General features: G+C 39.6%; 1 protein-coding gene across 4 annotated transcripts in view; it reads left to right on the top strand.

Moving 5' to 3' along the window:
- Window positions 1–2058: 2058 nt before the first annotated feature.
- Window positions 2059–15882, top strand: part of LOC139443489 (calpain-B-like) — an 86866-nt gene continuing 73042 nt past the window's right edge. For 2 of the 4 annotated variants that reach the window (XM_071224472.1, XM_071224474.1), the window contains exon 1: window positions 2060–2855. In XM_071224472.1, coding sequence (XP_071080573.1) covers window positions 2349–2855 — 507 coding nt within the window. In that variant the 5' untranslated portion in view covers window positions 2060–2348. Of the gene's footprint in view, window positions 2856–15882 lie in introns of all 4 variants that reach the window. The other 2 variants (XM_071224471.1, XM_071224473.1) reach the window with 2 other exon arrangements.

Raw genomic sequence — 15882 nt, forward strand, 5'->3', positions numbered from 1 at the left:
TCGATCACTGGATTGTCAGGTCCAGACTTGACCGTCATACAGATAGAATATTGCTTATTTAGTGCAATAATCTTAAACGCGATGTTAAACTCCATTTCACCTCACCTTTATAAAAAGAAGAAACAAAGTGGATATTTGTTTGGTGATCTGAAAAAAAGTCCCACTTGATTTGATGGAATTATATTACATGTTTCACAAACAATTCCATTTGAACGTGATGACTCCATATATAGAGAGATAAACCCTTACGGATGTGCGTCTCGCAGATATAATGACTCGCGTTTGTTTATGCAGAAATTAAGGGGAAAGCATGTGACTGTGTACATAGTTTGTTGACTATAATATCGAGTGTCATGAGAGTTTTTAAAAACAAATACCTCTGACAGGTAAGTACCGTCACTGTTTGGCGCAAGGGCCAAAGCTTAGGGAAACAGAAGATAATGCTTTGTCTAAATTTGGGTTATATTTTTTAACAAAATATTTCTCTTAAATGAAGTCTTATCGGGGTCATACACATATTATATTCATGTCAGTATGGTGTGAGGCACAACTATTTTCACAAAGCAATATTTATTTCAGAAGTTATCGATGGACAACAGAAGGTCAGTGAGTTATTGTTGTTTTTCGCCGAACGCATCAAAACATGGCGGTGTGGGTCAGAAAAACCGATGGCTGGCAGCACGAGACACGAAAAGCGCTGGCAGGGTATACGATGACGCACAATCCAGGTCACACGATGATGTCAAACTCACCCAATCCCAAGGATTACATCGTTGAATATTTGATAGGTTCCGGGAACAGTATATGTGCGTGAGAGATTTTATTGCCTAACGATATAACTGTCATTTTAATCTAGGTGATAGGTCTCGTGATATTGAGCTATTGAATACCAAAGGTTTCTAGATGTGAATACGACCATGACATGAAAATAACAACTAAATATGGTCTAGGAAAATAATTGGACACAAGGACGAGCGTAACACAATACATTTAAATTGTTTGATAGGCATTTCTTAGAAGTTGAAGGATGACAAAGTAGACACAAGTTATGGATAACAATGTTTTAACTTAACTGTAATAGCGACCTTTCGGAATAGATCCTTATACCGTTGGCAAGCAAAGCTGAATAATGAACATGGTACAGAATATAATTATATAGCTCGTAGGTGGAGGAGTACAAGAATACATTGTTTAAAAAGTCTCATATACCATGCCTGCTGTACTGTTTGTATAACAACTTATCATAAATATATGGGAGTCGGTTAAGTACATGCCTAAACGTTGACTGAATGTTTAATGTTGTCTCACTTTTTTTATGAACATGATGAGATTAAGGGGGCGGGTCATGTAAAAGTGACAGCGAAAGAGGGGGTTGCCGAAATTTATCACCACTATAATGAAAACCTTATAAATATAAATTTGAACATTATTTAGGGGCTGGTCATTTATTAATGTGTCAAGGAAAAAATGAGGGTTTCAGCAAAATATGTCACAGTCCTAAGACGAATCCCAAGCTCTAATGTGAATAAAAGCGAACAGCGTTTGGGATGTACCAATCTAAATCGTATTCATAACATCAGATTATTTCGTAATTTTTAAAAATAGAAATTTCAAATATTCTGGCTATTTTTTGTGGCCTATGTTCAACCTTTATATCCTGACAGAAGTTTGAGGAATTCGCTTGATGACGTAACACTGTAACAGCGCTTACTCGGTTGTCTTTGCGATTTGAGCACAACTAATCAGCTTGTAATGCATTGCAACATTGGGTTCAAAGTGGGATTATTCCATTCACACGCCGCACGGCTTTTACGCATTTATTACAAACCATTATGTCAGAAATCCATCATTAGCAGTAGTTTAGCATTTCCCCTGACCATTCCATGGTTCGATGACTCCCTGCCGCTCAGTCTGCCTTATACGGTCTGGCCTTGCAAGACAGCAACTGCGTGGACACGCCCATTGTGCCAGCGCCGGCTTTTGGTCGCCGGGACAGGTGTATGACACAGTCCGCAATCACGTTGATACGGAAAGAAACAGCGTGGCAATAGATTTCCTGGTCAAGCATAACATCAGACCAGCTTGAGGCATACACCGAACGAACCCTCATATATTTATGATAAGTTGTTGAAGGTTCAGCATTAATCGAAGAGCATCGAGTTTCAGTCCTGCCACCCCCGCTCTTGGACTCTCCCACTCCAGATCTGAGAAGCCGGTAGTCGAGAGTGATCCCACCGGAGACCGTGTTCTAGCCTTGTCAACACTACAGTCAGTCCTCCAGTGTCGCTGTGCATTCATCAACTTCATAATTTACATATCAATAGTTTGATAAAGTAAACAGAGTAAATATGTTCAGCAGCGGCACACGCACGGTGCGAACATTTTTCTCAGATGGATCGGGACCCCCGAAGATGGACACGAAAACATACTCGTTCGGAGGAGATGGTGGTCCAAGCATTGGCATGGGAGGTGGAGAGTTCAACATTGGCTTTGGAAGTTCCTTTGGGGACCGGGGGATGCGTTTTAGCCAAGGGGGTGACGCTGGGGGTGGCGGCAGCTCATCGGGAGGATTCTCCATCCCCGGGGGATACCGCTTCTCGGGCTTTACCCAGGGTGGGGGAGGGCAGGGGGGTCACGGCCGTCACTGCAGCCGAGAGCCAGATATCGGTGGAAGAGCTACTAGAAAAGAAAAGAAGAACCCCTTTGCAGGTGTTGTCAACCAAAAATACGCTGATATAAAGGCAAAGTGTTTGCAAGAAGGAATACTGTTCGAGGACCCCGAGTTTCCGACAGTCGATTCATCAATATTCTTCAGCCGTGCACCCCCAAGGCCATTTGAGTGGAAAAGACCGACGGTATGTTGTTTCAATGTTTATTTTTATTGCAGATCATCATAATTATTATGCACGTACAATTACCACTTCAAAATCTGTCAAATGTATGCTAGTAGCCATGCATTTATCAGCCGTTCATAGGCTGGTCGTGTTTTGCATGGCGATTACCGACTAAACATGATAAATATGCCCCTGACTGTTATAATAGCCTCAACGAGCGATTGTATATTTTCACTAATCGTCATTCCATTCAAAATATTACCATAGTAATCAACTGTATCAAAACAAACCATTGTTGACATTATTTCACGCACAATTTTTGTTTTTCTAAGAGGGTTAAACCTTGTGAAAATGTAGATCTTAACCAAATTCAAACATTAAGATGTCCTTGACGTAGTACTAACGTGGGGAGAATCTTTAGAATAGAACTACATGAACTAGTCAGTTTCAGTTTGCGGCTATAAGGGAACAAACCCCACAATGTTTACAATTGAAAACTAATCAATTATATATTTCTACATAAAGATACTGTAGTATACTCCCCAGGGAGCTGAGAATGAAAATCGAGTGCATACTGATCCAATGACCGTGGGTAATAAGCATCCACTTGGTGAATGAAATTTGATGAATTATAAATGCACATTATTATTCTTACACCATGTTCACTGAGATAATTATCAACAGGTGATATTGGTTAAAGAATCAGAATGGTTGTTTTGTGGTATGAATGCAGCTTTTTATAGTTTTTTTTTATCTGTGCACTAGATTGTAAATATTTGATCATAAACTATTTCAATGAGATAATGGATGATATAAATCATGTTGGTATTAGCTGAGCTTGGCAACACATTGCTGGCAGCTGATCTATGGGTTGTATTACGTGTTATCCACTGACAGCTTGAATATTATAACTTGTGTCAACTCATTGAACATGTTGAATGTTCCCTGAATGTGTTGGTCTGGTTTGGGTTGTTGTTAAACGCCACACTCAGCAATATTCCAGCTATAGATATGACGGCGGTCTGTTAATAATCATGTCTGGACCAGACAATACAGTGATTGATATCATGAGCATCGACCCATGCAATTGGGATTGATGACATGCTTCAACCAAGTCAGTGAGCCTGACCACCCGATCCCGTTAGTCACCTTTTACCATGCTTACGACAAGCATAGTTGTCTTTTACGGCAAGCATGGGTTGCTGAAGACCTATTCTACCCGGCTCTTCAGGGGTCCCCTGAATGTGTTAATGTGTGTATCATGTGTATTGGAAGGAAACAGTTTCCTGAGGAAAATTATAATTGGCTGATATTTATGATATGCATTATGAGTCTGTCACATTAAATTGTTGAATATATTTGATCTAAGTCAATTACCCAGGCCATGTGGTGTATTCAAACTGTATCCTTGATATGAATCACTTTGGCCATATTGTCTCCTGGGGTTATTGTGTACAATTGTTTATTGGACATTTGGTTAATTGGTTATCAGGTATTGAACTATATCATGTATATTGCATTAGATAACGGTTTTATGAGTTTAAATTAAAACGTTCAAGCACAAAGTTGATAAGATTTGTGTTCAACTTCCTGTGTAAACACTTTTTGAATTTGTTGAGAGTATTGCTGGTTGAAAGAGATGCTATTCCTGATGCAGTCTACTTTTAGACTTTGGAACCATATTTCATTGCTTGTCAGGCATATCTTGAAGTACACCTTTCTGGCTCTACTCACAAGATGATTCTGCCTTGACCTTGAACCTTCACCTTGAGGGACTATGCTTCCCACAGCCTACTAAATACCTTAATGATTACCAGGTGTAAAAATGAAGTCTGTTGCCATGGCGATACACTGGTTATCAAGCCTTGGATGTTTTCAGTAAAGCGAGACACATATTTTTGTTTATTAATGACAGCACACAGTGCTTATGATGGGGCTGTTTGGCAACAAGATAGTACTTGGTTACAGTGCCAGGAGTTTGTATCATGTGACACATAAAGCAGACAAGATTGTCTTAAAAAGATGGATTCTTCAACCTGTCAAGTGCACTAGGCATGGCATATGGTCTGCCAGGACAGTGAGAGACTACCATGGAGTCTCTGAAATGAATATTTTACAGTAAAACAGTTGTGGAATTATTTTAATGAAATATAATAAAAAGTAGCAGAGTGACTCTCCACAGTTTCAGAAACTGCAGTAATTATAGACTTGCATGGGCTGTATTAGATATAATTGTTTCAGGGTCGTTTTGGCAGACTCCAACAGTGCTAACAGGATTAGTCGGCTGGTAAAGTGATTTAGGTCTTGTATGTCTGCACTAGTCAACTTAATACTGTTCTGCAATTCTCTTTGCTACAAAAAGCTGTTGGAAAAAAAGGAATAAAATGTTTCTCATTGTACATCTGATAAGCTTATTTTCAGATGGGCAGGTCTTTTTCTTGTTTCCTTTTTTGACAGTAAGCAGACCTTGGTTTTGGGCAAGGACAGATAACTCTTCCCTTAAAATCCTCACATTCCATGAACCAGTGTTGACAATGGTTGAGGCCAGATTATTTACTGAAAAAAACTGATTAATTGATTTTTGAATGGCATGTTTTAGATGACTCTTCTTCATAATGACTCTTCATTGACTTAAATGTCAAGACCGCCTCCGTGGTCAAGTGGTAGAGCATCCGCCCGGAGAGTGGAAGGTCCGGGGTTCGATCCCCGGGCGCCTCATACCAAAAGACGTTAAAAGATGGTACTTGTTGTTACCCTGTCTGGCACTCGGCATTAAGGGGCTAAAACAAGGACTGGTCGGCTCGGAGTCAGTATACTGTGTCTGAGTGGGGTATTAATGTTAAACTGCGGCATGGTATCTCAGTGAGCTAGCACTATAAATCGGCATCATTCCGGACTAGTACAAGCAGCCACACACACACACGTGCATGCACGTGGCTATATAAGTGCAGTCATCTTGGACGTGACGTTAAACCCCATTTCACCTCACCACCTTAAATGTCAATTTTGTAACTGAGTGTTTTGGGCCATTTTAAGTCCTTGCAGGAAGTGGAGAATGTACACGTTATTTGGAGATATTAAATTAACCTCAGTTCATCTGAATAAAGTTAAATTTGTATTCAAAAAATTAATGTAAGTAACATCAAACAAAGAATTTGCATTTGTAAACATATTTTGGATTGATGAAAATCCTGGTTGGTCCACATTGTAAAGATGGCTTGTGTGGATATACGCCACACAAACTTGTGTCTGTCCGTGGTCCTGATATGCAACAGTAGCTGTAGTGTCTGTCCCTGTGTATGCTAGAGCTTAGGGAGGCTGATGTCATGGTACAAGCGTCTGTAGTATGGAGATACCCTCATCTGCTAATTACCATGAGTGGTGTTGTATTTCAGTACATAAACTGGCAGTCAGCTGACAGAACGCTATGATGAGGAATTGTTACATCAGATGACTGACAGATTTCACTGATCAGTTTATACCCTAGTGAGTATTCTGGGTTAGAATAGTACCCCCTCCCCAGAGAGAGAGGTTGGTCATCAGTCACTGTTTGCCTGGTCCAGACTTGAATATTTTCAGGCTGCTGACATTGAATTGGAATTTTGCAAAGTCTTGTGATTGAGTCTCGACCTCACAAACCAGGGATCGATATTGAGAGCAACATCCTACGCTGTCGGGGTAATGACTCACTATCATTCCAGTCACCTGACCTGACCACACGATCCATTAAGTCACACTTTGTGACAAACATAGCATACAGGGGATAACTTCTAATCCGGAACGCCACAGGTGATCAAGCAATATGCAGCTAACCGAATAACAATGTAAACTCCGTTTTTGCTTACAAAATGTGCATACTCAAGACAGCATACCAAGTGTTTTCTGTTCAATTAAGGAATACAAGGAAGGTATTTGTTCATGGTGTAATGACTCACTTCATAAAAATAAAAAAGGTTTGCTTAAACAAGTGCTTACTCTGTATCTCATCTCCCCCATTGTTAGTATGCACTATTCAAATATTATTATAGCGATCTGAGTACACGCTGAGGGTAGTTGAGAATGTGAAGCAAGGTGTTCGCCAGGGTTCCAGTGAGTCTCCATGTTGCTTTTACTTATTTACTCAAGCAGACACTTCTTTGCACGCGGAAGACATTACAGTGCTGAGTCACTCATGGTGGTTATTGTGGATCATACAATTAGCTTCACAGGAGACTTAGTGCTTATGATGTATTAATAACTGACTTTATGGACGCTTGTTGTGGTATAACTGTGCTGTATGCAATTATTTTAATGTGTGTTCATGGCATGTGAAATGAAAATCCTGCATTGGATGTTGCAACTTGGTTTAGTACTTTTTGATTAGCATTATGAAATTGGTGATGTAGTGTTTGGTACATATTATCATAGGTGGTTATGGTGATATATTTTTTTATAATGTAGTGATAGGTGACATTACATGTGGCCACAATAAAAGAGTGATTAGATTTTTGTGATTTTTTTTATAAAATGGGAGGGATGAGGTATTTGTAAACAAACAAACTGCTAAAGGCATCAGTGCACAATAACTGTAGACAGGCGGCTGCTTTAAACAACAAACAAACAAACAAACAGACTGAATGATGTGTTGGTTAGTGAGTAGATTTGGGATGTGGATGTTAGATCAATAAGTTTAATGTCAATGTTATGTTACCCGGTAAGTAAAAAGTGATCACACCTAACAGAAACAAGCACATCTGCACTTTATTTGTCAAAAATAACGCTAGTCACACTCCTTCTCACATATATGTATATATACTTCCTCAAGTAATATGTTCTAAGTAGTGAAAGCACCTTATCAGGAACCAAAACTATCTCAGAACTTGAATGAGGGGGCAAAATTATTATATTTCATTTATGGAAAAATGTGTCCGATTGCTATGTCATTTGGAGCTTCTGATCAATGTTTGGTTATTTCAGTTAATTAGACCACCACCAGTGAGGGGAGAAGACATAATTAATTTATCATGGTCTGTTGCACAGCCCTTTAATATCCCCAAATATAGATATTGTCCTTCTTTTGCCAATACACTCCTGATAGTGGTGAAAGACTAGCTATAGTGACGCTGTGGATTTGAAATTGTGGCCGGTGTTTGCTGAGTTAGGTCTGAGCAGTGACTGTACATTATAAGCACATAAGCACATCATCATTCTACAGTGTGTTCAGTGCTATTGTTAGTCTGAAGAGGCACTTTGGCCTTGGCACCAATAATCACATTCCTGTGTAAGCCCAGACCTCTGGAAGCAATCATGGTAATTCAGCTCTGCGGAGGTGTAGCAATGCTTTCACTTGTAGTCGTAGTGTGCACAGACTGGGTACAATGAGATGGCCTCCGGCAACATATACTGTGTAGGTAGGCTGAGGGAGAAGTGTAGATCAGTTAGTCACGCTCTCTGACATCTCACCTCCGAAGGTTTACTAGAAACGTTCATAGTCGACCACTCAGGTTAAATGGTCATATCCTGAGGCTTTCTAAACGTGTCAACCGTGTACGTTATTCGTAGGTATTGTCATCTTGTGGGACAGGTACACTGTTGCAAGCAGTATTGCTTCCATTTAGCCCGCTTTTGTTTGTTTGTTTGTTTGTTTGTTTGTTCTTTAACACCCCACTCAGCAATATTCCAGCTATATGATGGCGGTCTGTATATAATCGAGTCTGGACCAGAAATCCAGTGATTGACATCATGAGCATCGATCCACACAATTGGGATGCGATGACACGCATCAACCAAGTCAGTAGCCTGACCACACTATCCCATTGGTCACCTCTTACAAAAAGCTTAGTCGTCTTTTACGGCAAGCCTGGGTTGCTCAAGACCTATTCCACCCGGATCTTCACGAGTCCTCTTTTGTGCAAAAAAACTTGAGAACACATGTCTGTTCTTCTTTTTCTGCTTGGAAATGAAGCCCCAGTGATGATTGTTGACTGTTGACTAGTTCACATCATCATGATCATGGCACAATGTAATAATCATAATGATAATGTATCTGCTGATATATGCAGGGTACCAGATTAGGGTTTGAGTCACATAGTATTTTCTCATCACATGATCAAACTGGGGGGTATTCTGGCAGTGCACAATCCATTACCATAGTGATGGCTTGGGTGTGTTTGGGAGAAGTGTTTTGGACAAGCCGGGAACTAGTTTTGGGATCGTTTCCACACCAGGATCAAAGTAGAAGGATGAAATGCACAGTGTGACTGGATAGGTTTTAAATATTCATGGTTGTGGTTTTATTATCTGATTTTTCACAAAACACAATCATGACAACTGCATTGAAAAGAGATCTTTGGATAATAGAAATCTATACAATCAGATCTAATTGCCAACAAATCCTCCAACTGATATGCAGATGTGTCTCTACTGGCGCGAGGCAGTTTCTGTGACCTGTGAGAAGTGTCACAGATTCTGTGGTTTCAACCCTCTGTGTCTAGTTGAGTTAGGAGAGAGTGTATTGATCGCTGGTTGTGTGGAGTTAGGCTGGTCAGCTGATGGCGTGGTCAGTATGTCCTGACTTGCCAGGCCAGACATCGATGAACATTGATGAGATTCAACCTTCTCTCAGACACTGGGTCAATATCATAGAACAGCCCAAGGGGACCGTATTGTATGGAAATATAGTGCTATATAAATAGCCTATCATTAATTTTACCATGTGCTGGTATGTTTTCCAATCCTACCCATATAAATTTGTACTGTGTATCCTCATGATCATGCTGGGGTCCATGCCCGACCGCGTCATACCAAAAGACGTTAAAAGATGGTACTTGTTGTTACCCTGTCTGACGCTCAGCTTTAAGGGGCTAAAACAAGGACTGGTCGGCGCGGAGTCAGTATACTGTGTCTGAGTGGGGTATTCATGTTAAACTGCGGCATGGTATCTCAGTGAGTTAGCACTTTAAATCGGCATCAGTCCGGACTAGTACAAGCAGCCACACACATGCATGCACGTCACTATATAAGTGCAATAATCTTGGACGCAACGTTAAACCCTATTTCACCTCACCTCACCTCATGATCATGCTTCTGTCATGGCTTTCTTACTTCTCTAGGTGGTATGATTGTCATTTGTTTTTCATGAATAACAGTTTGCAAGAATTTACATACCCCAAACAAATTAAGAGTATCCGTAAGAATCATGAGACAAGTCTTTGAATGGCTCTTAGAAGTGAAACACATAAGGAATGGAATTTATGATTGCATCTTCTTTATTATGAGGAACACAAAATTTCGGAGTATATGCTTACTCCTTCATCTGGTAAAAGGGGCGGTCAGGTAGCCTTGTGGTTTAAGTGTTAGCTCATCACGCCGAAGACACAGGTTCGATTCCTGACATGCGCACAATGTGTGAAGCCCTTTTCTGGTGTCCCCCGCCTTGATATTGCTGGAATATTGCTAAAAGTGGCGTAAGACCATACTCACTCACTCACTCATCTGGTAAATAAATGCTATGAAGCAGAGAACATCTACCTACAACAAAAGAGACAAGATAACAAAAGGTGGAAACTGACAACAGATAATTGGCGCTGATAGGTTATTAGCAATGCATAGTATTTCATAGCATTTATTGACCTGATGAAGGAGTAAGTATATTCTCCTAAACACGTTCCTCATGATAAAGAAGTTGTCATCCATAAATTCTCTTCCTTTGTCATGAGACAAGCTTTTCAAGCTGTCACTTAATATATGGAAGATATGATGTCCTATGGTTTGTAGCCACTGGTGTAAAGCTGCGTGGTGAATCTAGTGGAACATGTGTTGTAGGAGGTAGGAGGATGGGCAGTGTGAAGCTGTGGATCATTTGCCAGGCTGTCACTATCACAGAGCAGCCAAAGTTTATCGGAAGCAATTAACCTCCACCATCTGCTGAATTGTAAAAGCAGCACTTGAGCCTTGGTGCCAGAGAAACGTTCTTCTGTTATGACTGTTGTAGTCTAGAAGAGCAAGACGTGATTTGGGCTGGATTAGATAAAGCTCATAGCCTACCAGGTTAACATCATTATCAGGTGCTTTGATAGGTGATAAGGGGTTAATTAACGCAGCTTAAGGAGTGTAAGTTTTTTACACCAGTAATAAGATTGTCAAGAAAGGTATTTTCTTGTTTCCAAATCATGCATGGTCATTGGCTGGTGTACAAATGAATATCTAGCTACTTTTCATATCTGTGAGAGTAAATGTGAAACTGATTGATCAGTATCAGGTGAATATGAGTCAAGGCATTTGAAGGGAAGTCACTCCCATTTGAAAGGATAGGGGAGATAACTCTGGTGATAATTATATATATTTTCTTTCTCTATAGTCAAATTATCAGGTGCTTCAAGTTATACGTTAAGCAAACATTATAAATTATGACACATGAAGAGTGTTACAAGGTTCACAAGTTTGTAAACATGGCTGTTAGTTTTTGTTCAAGCTCTTTTGTATGGAGCTCAGTGGTTACCAAAGACCAGGTTTGATTCTCAATATTTGTACCATGTGTAAAACCTGCATCTGGTGTTCTTTCTGCAATGATGTAGTTGAAAAATTAATGAAAACAGCATCAAACCAACTCACTCACTCACTCAATATATTCTTGTTCTTATATTGGAATGAGATAACTCCAAGTTGTTGTTCTTTACTTTGCAATGATAATTTACTAATTGATTATCACTGATTATCATGTTAAAGAGGACATGTTAAATTCTTTGTATCTGAAATGTGTACATGGTGTAGGCATGAACATTACACGCCTATGCCACAAGGACATGAGGGATGAGGAGTTTTCAGAAATGCACATACCGTATTTGACGTAATAAGCGCCCCGCTCTAATAAGCGCCCACAGTGATATTTGCTAATATATTGGCTAGTGAACAATCCCAATTAGCACCCCTTCTGATTGATCAATGTACACAAGACTTATTTAGTCGTGTATAATATGCACTCGTGTGTTATATGCACCCTTAATTATGGGCAATTTAATTCTGGAAAATACATCTGTCGTGTTTAATATGCACAGACTTTTCTTTTGTATCATTTCAGGTACATAAACCTAGAAATTTACGATCTTTCAACTCTGTTTTTTTTCTCACCATAATTATATTCTAATACCCTATTTCTAATTTTGAGAACGCGTATTACGTCGAATACGGTATACTTCTACTTGAAACTTTGCTAAGTCCTTATTTTTATTACCTCCAGTTTATAAAAAAAGGAAACGTGCAGCTGCTCTTGCTTTAAGGAAAAAGTACTTCCAACGTGCTGAAAAAACATATTTAGCAAACCAGCATGGTCAGGCTATCGACCACCATTCTCCCTGGTAAATGATATTGGTCATGCTTTCAACCACCGGTCTGCTGGGTCAGTTCTGATTATTTTCTGGAATAGTGCTGACTGCGACTTACAACGTTCACTCCCTCACTCTCTAAATTTTGAGACCCGTGAAGATTACGGGGTAGAATAGATCTTCAGCAACCCATGCTTGCCGTAAAAGGTGACTCTGCTTGTCGTAAAAGGCGACTAACGGGATCGGGTGGTCAGGCTCGCTGACTTGGTCGATGCATGGCATCGATCCCAATTGCATGGATCGATGCTCATGATATTAATCACTGGATTGTCTGGTCCAGACTCGATTAATTTACAGATCGCCATCATATAGCTGGAATATTGCTGAGTGCGGCGTTAAACAACAAACCAACCAACCAACTCTATATTTTGAACCCATGCAGTAGTTGTGGTGCAATGTCCCCAGGTGCTAGACGCAGGGGACCCCAGTGAAGTGAGACACCCTTGTTAGGGCAAGGGTGTGCAGTGTGTATTGTTGATAGACATGTACTCTGTACCTGGGGGTTTACACAACACCACTATAAACATTGTTGAAACTGGGTCACCCAACCCAAAGCCTGCCCTGAAGCTACTGATAGCTAATCATTTAGTATCTTGAATTCTGATTCAGGAAATATATAGGTGTGCGGAAAAAAAATTTCAGTAATGAAAATGATTTTGATTGTTTGTTTCTCGTTCATTTATGTTTCTTCCCATCAGCTTTTTTTTCATTTTTTGTCACATGATTATGATTATTATCAACTTAAAAAATATGTGAATTGATAAGCTAATCACAAGAATATTTCATGGATATATTAATTACATATGTTTTATGAAATGATGATAATATTTGTTTAGATTGGAAATAAGACTGAAAACATTTATATAATTTGATAAATGATGAATTAATAAAGCAATGGACATGATGAAATATGTACATACATCATCTCTGTTCCACGAAAAGAGCTTAGTGCTAAGATGATTGTATACTTTAGACTTACAACAGTCGTAGTGCTTATATCGCTCTGTGGAATTAAATTATCCTCTCTTGTATACAAGTTGTTATTTAATGATGACCTATTTGGAAAATGTAAACATAAATGGACTACATATATCAAACAAACTTTTGATGAACTTGGACTTAGCTACATTTGGTTTTCACAAAGTTTCAAAAATCCCTCATACCTAAAACATTTAGTCCATGACAAAATAAATGACATTAACCTACAGTGCTGGACCAGTGCAAGGGATAAGTCTTGTGTTTTTAACAAATAACCCCCCCCCCCCCCCCCCCCCCCCCCAATCCCCACCACAACCCTAAATTTTAATCAAGTCGCTATGTCTTGCTCGTCTGCAAAATAAACTGTGAAATAACATCCACCATCGACAGGGTGTGTCTTAGTACCATTCAGACTCGTCAATTGTTGTCTTGCTTGTTGGGCCATGTGTTGGTGTCAACATGCCCCAGCCCAAAGCTGGTTTCCTGTTCCGTATATATCACTTCCTGAACTGGCTTTCTGTACCTTCCACTGCCCTGCTGTGCTCCAGCCTCATTATGGAGAGTAATGATCAATTGCATTCAACCAGGCACTTTCATGATTGCAAAATGATTCATTTGGACCGATGTGGTCGTAAATGTATTGCCATGGGATTTTGCTTGTTTGTGTTAAAAAAATCTGATTTTTGAATTTGTTTGTGAATTATCAATTTCAAATTCACAAATAAAATGTTGATTTCATCATGTCCATAAGACAAATAAAATGGAATCTTGAAACAAAGGAGAATTTAGTGATATATGTGAACATGGAGAAGGGGTTGGTTTCCATGAACAAGACAAATTCAAATATACTACTCAAAAGAAGTTAAGGAAACCTACCGGTAATTCTTTCATATTAGGGAGCATCTATTTGTTTTCTAAGGGGGGATATTAATTTTTGAATGAATAGTTTGTTCAGAAATGTGCCCGAAATGAATAGTCTGTTGGCAGTGGTGAAAAAAATTAATAATTTGGTTTGTGGAAAATACCCAAATGTCAGTTATTTTTATGTGCTAATAGTTAAAATAAATAGATTGTTTGAAGGTCCTCAGTAAATAGATAGCTTGTTGGATACAGCCAGATTAACTATAGTCATATGAAAGAATATGAAAGAATTGTCCTTAACTTCTTTTGAGTTATATACATACAGCGCTGATCTCATTAAAAGTCCCTGTGGCAACATATGAAAGGGTACCAACTTGGTAACAAGGTAAATGTTTGTTTAACAATCGAAGTTAAATTGATGAAGTTGGAAGTCGGATCGTAATTAGGCCTAGATATGGAGAACCTATGTCTTGTGTTTTTAACAAATAAAACAAACCAGGGGTTCATAGTCGTTTGGACATTTATTTTATTAGGTCATTGCTGTACTCTCACTAATACTGTACTAATCAGATGGGAAACAGCATGAAATTTATGGGAGCCAGTGATTAAACCACGGTCAACTGAATCCGCGCTATCATGAAGGGCGTTATCACGGGGATGACTGTATCATCATCTGAAAGAATGTTTGTAAATCCTGTTTATCATATGCCAGATGTCTGAGCCGACTACAGATTATAAAACATACACTTCCTCATTCCAACATGGCCGCCATGGGGCTAAGTCTCTCACAGCAAGCTCAGTTTGCAAGATATAACTTTATCCTTGTTTGTACTGTGGAAGTCCATGAGGTTGTCGTAGCAACACTTGAGTAGTTCAGCGATATCCTTTTTATGTTTATTCCTGTAATGTTTGAAAGTGGCCTTTGAGTGTGATAACACAATATGAACATGTGACTGTGAGAATGCGAGTGAGCAGTAGGATATAATGATAATGATAATGATAATGATACACTTAGTCCTGGGGTGTCCATAATCATGATAATAGTAATGGCCCCGTGAAGATCCGGGGAAGAATAGGACTTCAGCAGCCCATGCTAGCTGTAAAAGGTGACTATGCTTGCCGTAAAAAGCGACCATGCTTGTCGTAAAAGGCGACCATGGTTGATGCATGTCATCGATCTCAATTGGATCGATGCTCATGATGTCAATCACGGGATTGCCTGTAGCCTAGTAGTTAAAGCATTCGCTCGTCACACCGAAGACCCGGGTTTGATTCCGGACATGGGTACAATGTGTGAAGCCCATTTCTGGTGTCCCCCGCCGTGATATTGCTGGAATATTGCTAAAAGGGGCATAAAACCATACTCACTCACTCTCTCATATAGCTGGAATATTGCTTGTGCAGCGTTAAACAACAAACAAACAAACATAATAGTCATGATATTTAGCAAAACCATGTTTATAATGAGTCAGTTGAGTTTTACAGGTGTGTTTTGCAAAACTTGCAGCAATATCACATTGAACACCTGTATACCCAGTGTGCACTTTGTACAAGACAGGAGGCTTGTTTGTCTGTTTGTTTATTTGTTTGTTTGTTGTTTAACGCTGCACTCAGTAATTTACCAGACAATCCAGTGATTGACATCATAAGCAGCGATCCACACATTTGGAATATGATGACATGCATCAAACAAGTCAGCGAGCCTGACCACCCAACCCCGTTAGTCGCCTTTTACGATCAGATCTTCACGGGACAGGTGGTAACGCTTCACTGAACAATCCACCTGGCACAATACTCTGGCACAATACAAGTATTGTATTGGTAGGTCATGTATCGATACAAAATGA

The sequence above is a fragment of the Haliotis cracherodii genome, unplaced genomic scaffold (genome assembly GCF_022045235.1).
Source record: "Haliotis cracherodii isolate W230 unplaced genomic scaffold, xgHalCrac1.p SCAF_5, whole genome shotgun sequence".
Lineage (NCBI taxonomy): Eukaryota > Metazoa > Mollusca > Gastropoda > Lepetellida > Haliotidae > Haliotis > Haliotis cracherodii.